The sequence below is a fragment of the Ovis canadensis genome, chromosome 2, assembly GCF_042477335.2.
Source record: "Ovis canadensis isolate MfBH-ARS-UI-01 breed Bighorn chromosome 2, ARS-UI_OviCan_v2, whole genome shotgun sequence".
Lineage (NCBI taxonomy): Eukaryota > Metazoa > Chordata > Mammalia > Artiodactyla > Bovidae > Ovis > Ovis canadensis.
Window position 1 is genome coordinate 20,487,863 of NC_091246.1, and position 6,000 is coordinate 20,493,862.

Sequence of the window (6,000 nt, forward strand, 5' to 3'; positions counted from 1 at the left end):
GACATAACTAGAAATAAATATTTCCCTGGAAGGAAAATGGAAACCTCTATTAGGAGGCAAAGGAAGCCTATGAGACTTGTAGAGGGCTAAGAAGCTCCAATTTTTCTATGGCATCAAAATGACCAGTGGAAACCACTATATTAGAGAGTTCTGAGGCAACACAACCTAAAGCCATCAGAATGTGAGAAATAAAAATAACCTTTAAGAGAGATTTTTCTCCCAGAATATGAAGATGGATCTAAATGCAGAGATTAGAATTCAAATTAAGCAGGGCTGCCCAGGATAAAGTAAAGGTTGAAACAGAGCTTAAGGAGCAGGATCTTGTAATGTTTTGGTGGCAAATTTAGGGTTTTCTATCTATAATATCACGTCATCTGCAAACAGTGAGAGTTTTGCTTCTTTTCCAATCTTAATTCCTTTTATTTCTTTTCATTTTATTGCCATGTCTGTTATTGTTTAGTCTCTCTTACAGGTCCAAGTGTTTCTGATTCCATGAACTATAGTCTGCCAGACACCTCTGTTCATGGGATTTTTCATGCAGGAATACTGGAGTGGGTTGCCATTTCCTTCTCCAGAGGGTCTTCCCAACCCAGGGATCAAACCTGTGATTCCTGCAAGTTTTCTGCATTGCACATAGGATTCTTTACCACTGAACCACTAGGGAAGTCTGATTGCTGTGGCTAGGACTTTCAAACCTGCATTAAATAACAATGATGCGAGTGAGCACACATGTCTTGTTCCTGATTGTAGAAGAAATGCTTTCAGTTTTTCACCAGTGAGAATAATGCTTGCTATGGGTTTGTTGTATATGGCCTTTATTATGGTTGAGTTATTTTCCTTTTATGCTCATTTTCTGGAAAGTTTTTTTATCATAAATGAGTACTGAATTCTATTGAAAGCTGTTTCTGCATCTATTGATATTATCATATGTTTTTTATCTTTTGATTTGTTAATATAGTGTACCACATTGATTTGCATATATTGAAGAATCCTTGCATCCCTGGGATAAACCACACTTAATCATGGTGTATGATTCTTTTAATGTGTTGTTGGATTGCATTTGCTAGTATATTATGATGATTTTTGCATCTTTATTCATCAGTGATATTGGCCTGTAATTTTCTGATCTTTTGTATGATCTTTGTCTGGTTTTGGTATCAGGGTTATGGTGGCCTCATAGAGTAAGTTTGGGAGTGTTCCTGCCTCTGCATTTTTTGGAAGAGTTTGAATAGGATACATGTTCAGTGTTCAGTTCAGTTAAGTCACTCAATCATGTCTAACTCTTTGCTATGCCCGATTCTAGTCAAAACGATGGTTTTTCCAGTAGTCATGTATGGATGTGAGAGTTAGACTATAAAGAACCCTGAGCACCAAAGAATTGATGCTTTTGAACTGTGGTGTTGGAGGAGACTCTTGAGAGTCCCGTGGACTGCAAGGAGATCAAATAAGTCAATCTTCAAGGAAATCAGTCCTGAATATTCATTGGAAGGACTGATACTGAAGCTGAAGTTCCAATACTAGATTTATTTTTGAGCATAATATTTTTATTTATTTTTAATATAGATTTATTTATTTTAACTGGAAGCTAATTACTTTACAATATTGAAGTGGTTTTGCCATACATTGACATGAATCTGCCACAGGTGTGCATGTGTTCCCCATCCTCAACCCCTCTCCCACCTCCCTCCCCTCCCATCCCTTTGGGTCATTCCAGTGCACCAGCCCTGAGCACCTTGTCTCATGCATTGAACCTGGACTGGCAATCCATTTCACATATGATAATATACATGTTTCAATGCCATTCTTCCAGATCATCCCACCCTCACCCTCTCACACAAAGTCCAAAGACTGTTCTATATATCTGTGTCTCTTTTGCTGTCTCACATATAGGGTTATCATTATCATCTTTCTAAATTCCATATAAATGCATTAGTATACTGTATTGGTGTTTTTCTTTCTGGCTTACTTCACTCTGTATAATAAGCTCCAGTTTCATCCACCTCATTAGAACTAATTCAAATGTATTCTTTTTAATGGCTGCATAATACTCCATTGTGTATATGTTCCACAGCTTTCTTATCCATTCATCTGCTGTTGTACATCTAGGTTGCTTCCATGTCCTGGCTATTATAAACAGTGCTGCGATGAACATTAGGGTACACATGTTTCTTTCAATTCTGGTTTCCTCGGTGTGTATGCCCAGCAGTGGGATTACTGGGTCATATGGCAGTTCTATTTCCAGTCCTTTAAGGAATCTCCACACTGTTCTCCATAGTGGCTGTACTAGTTTGCATTCCCACCAACAGTGTAAGAGGGTTCCCTTTTCTCTGCACCCTCTCCAGCATTTATTGCTTGTAGACTTTTGGATAGCAGCCATTCTGACTGGCGTGAAATGGTACCTCATTGTGGTTTTATTTTGCATTTCTCTGATAATGAGTGATGTTGAGCATCTTTTCCTGTTTGTTAGCCATCTCTATGTCTTCTTTGGAGAAATGTTTGTTTAGTTCTTTGGCCCATTTTTTGTATGGATGTTTATTTTTCTGGAATTGAGTGGCAGGTGTTGCTTGTATATTTTTGAGATTAATTATTTTCATTTGCTTTGTTTGCTATTATTTTCTCCCATTCTGAAGGCTGTCTTTTCACCTTGATTATAGTTTCCTTTGTTGTACAAAAGCTTTTAAGTTTAATTAAGTACCATTTGTTTAGTTTTGCTTTTATTTCCAATACTTTGGGAGGTGGGTCATAGAGGATCCTGCTGTGATTTATGTTGGAGAGTGTTTTGCCTATGTTTTATAGTTTCCTATGTTTTATAGTTTCTGGTCTTATGTTTAGATCTTTAATCCATTTTGAATTTATTTTTGTGTATGGTTTTAGAAACTGTTCTAGTTTCATACTTTTACAAGTGAATGACCAGTTTTCCCAGCACCACTTGGTAAAGAGATTTTCTTTTCTCCATTGTATATTCTTGCCTTCTTTTTCAAAGATAAGGTGTCCATAGGTGCATGGATTTATCACTGGGCTTTCTATTTTGTTCCATTGATCTACATTTCTGCCTTTGTTCCAGCACCACACTTTCTTGATGATCGTAGCTTTGTAGTAGATCCTTAAGTCAGGAAGGAAGTTTGTGTTTCCTCTTTATTGTGGAGGTTCCTCACTGTGGGTGGGGTTCGATGGGTGCTTTGTCAAGCTTTCCTGGTTAAGGAAGATTGTGTCAGTGTTCTGGTGGTTGGAGCTAGATTTCGTCTCTATGGAGTGCAATGAATTTGTCCAGAAGCAAGTTTTCAGGTGTCAGTGGGTTTGGTGTGACTTTTGGCAGCCTGTATATTGAAGCTGGAAAAGCAGATTGGTTCCAAATAGGAAAAGGAGTACATCAAGGCTGTATATTGTCACCCTGCTTGTTTAACTTATATGCAGAGTACATTATGAGAAACGCTGGGCTGAAAGAAGCACAAGCTGGAATCAAGATTGCCAGGAGAAATATCAGTAACCTCAGATATGAAATGATACCACCCTTATGGCAGAAAGTGAAGAGGAGCTAAAAAGCCTCTTGATGAAAGTGAAAGAGGAGAGTGAAAAAGATGGCTTAAATCTCAACATTCAGAAAACGAAGATCATGTCATCTGGTCCCATCACTTCATGGGAAATACATGGGGAAACAGTAGAAACAGTGTCAGACTTTATTTTTTTTTTGGGGGGGGGGGCTCCAAAATCACTGCAGATGGTGATTGAAGTCATGAAATGGAAAGACGCTTACTTCTTGGAACGAAAGTTATGACCGACATAGACAGCATATTCAAAAGCAGAGACATTACTTTGACAACAAAGGTCCATCTAGTCAAGGCTATGGTTTTTCCAGTGGTCATGTATGGATGTGAGAGTTGGACTATAAAGAAAGCTGAGCACTGGAGAATTGGCGCTTTTGAACTGTGGTGTTGGAGAAGACTCTTGAGAGTCCCTTGGACTGCAAGGAGATCCAATCAGTCCATCCTAAAGGAGATCAGTCCTGGGTGTTCCTTGGAAGGACTGACGTTGAAGCTGAAAGTCCAATACTTTGGCCACCTCATGCAAAGAGTTGACTCATTGGAAAAGACCCTGATGCTGGGAGGGATTGGGGGCAGGAGGAGAAGGGGACGACAGGAGATGATATGGCTGGATGGCATCACCAACTCAATGGACATGAGTTTGGGTAAACTCTGGGAGTTGGTGATGAACAGGGAGGCCTGACATGCTGCGATTCATGGGGTCACAAAGAGTGGGACACAGCTGAGTGACTGAACTAAACTGAATTGATATTGAAGCTCAAGGTTATGTTCTTCTGTTGCTGGAGAATTTGTGTGGTATGTCTTGCTCTGCAACTTGTTGATTCTTGGGTGGTGCTTGGTTTCATTGTAGGTAGGGAGGCTTTTGATGAGCTCTTATCAATAAATGTTCCCTGGAGTCAGGAGTTCTCTGGTGTTCTTCAGTTTTGGACTTAAGTCTCCTGCCTCTCTTTTTAGTCTTATTCTTACAGTAGCCTCAAGGCTTCCCCATCTATACAGCAGTGATGGGAAAACATCTAGGTTAATGATGAAAAGTTTCTCCACTGTGATGAGAGTTTCACAGAGTTCCATGGAGAGGAGAAGAGGGAGGAGGGAGATAGATGTGATCAGGAGGAGAAGAGGGGGAATCAAAATGGGAGAGAGCAAGCTAGCCAGTAATCACTTCCCTATGTGCTCTCCAGAGTCTGGATCCCTCAGAGATGTTCACGGAGTTATACAGAGAATAAAAGAGGGAGGAAGGAGACAGTGGTGGCCAGAAGAAAAGGGGGAATCAAAAGATCCAGCCAGTAAACAGTTCCCTAAGTGTTCTCCACAGCCCGGAACATATGAATAGATACACAGAGTTGGGTAGAGAAGAGAAGGGGGGGAGGGAGGAGATAGAGGCAACCTGGTGGAGAAAAAGGAGAGTCAAAAAGGGGAGAGAGCAATCAAGCTAGTAATCTCACTCCCAAGTAAAAATGGGTACTGAAAATTGGGTTATTAACAGTACAAAATTGATAACAAATACCAAAAACCAAAGATTAAAAATCTAGAGTAGAGGTTAGATTCTCAAATATACAATATTAAAAAGATAAAACAAAGTCAAAAAATTATAAAATATATATATGAAGTTTGCTTTAAAAATAGGGTCTTTTTTTCAAGGTAATAGTAGTTTATAAAAATGAAAATTAAAGGAGTAATAGAGGACTTAAAATTAAAAAAATAATAAATTAAAAAAATGATAATAGTAAAAATATATCTAGGAATTTCCTTGGAGCTGTTGCGGACAGTGTGGAGTCAGATCATTTTCAAATAGTTACTTGATCTGGCTTATACTTCTCAAGATCTATAGGCCCCTTCCTATGTAGTCAGTGCTAACTACAAGGTTTTAATCAGTTGCACTTCCCAAGCGGTTTCCTCTGTTTATTTTAGCTTCTTCTCTGCTGGTCTCTTCAGTGTCTAATTTCTGCCCTGACACGAAGGGGCGATGGTGGTCACTTTTTTAGACTCACTTGTTCAGTAGTGCTGTGGGGAGGGAGGAACACTGCAAACAAATATCACTGGCATGTGTGAGGAGTGCTCGCAGTGTTTCAGCTGCACTGGGTTTGCGCCCCACTCACTGTGTGCTTTCATGGCCTACACTTCTCAGCTCTAGGTTGCTTTGCTGGGAGCTGTCTGAGGAGGGTCCTGAGTTGCGTGTACTTCTCAGGTCTAAGTAGCTCAGGTTCAGGTTCTTGGGTACTCCACAAAGGTGCAGACTCAGTTGGGTATGCATTTTGTGCCCTTCATACTTCCGAGCAGCTCAGGTGACCAGGTGCTTGGCAAGCACAGTCAACCCCAGGTGTGGGGTGCATCTTATCGCCTCCCCCTCCGAGCTGCTTGGTTTTCTGGGTGTACAATGGGTGTGCCTTCTCAGGTGTGCCGTGTGTCTCTTCTGGGGAGCTGATCTCTGGCTGTGACCCTGCCAGCAGATGTCAACCAT

General features: G+C 40.4%; 1 protein-coding gene across 1 annotated transcript in view; it reads right to left on the bottom strand.

The window, feature by feature from the left end:
• CYLC2 (cylicin 2) overlaps window positions 1-5,793 on the bottom strand; it is a 198,376-nt gene extending 192,583 nt beyond the window's left edge. Inside the window, exon 1 of the mRNA XM_069579363.1 lies at window positions 5,639-5,793. Within this exon, the coding sequence (XP_069435464.1) occupies window positions 5,639-5,793 (155 nt within the window). The remainder of the gene's footprint in view (window positions 1-5,638) is intronic.
• Between the last annotated feature and the right edge of the window lie 207 nt (window positions 5,794-6,000).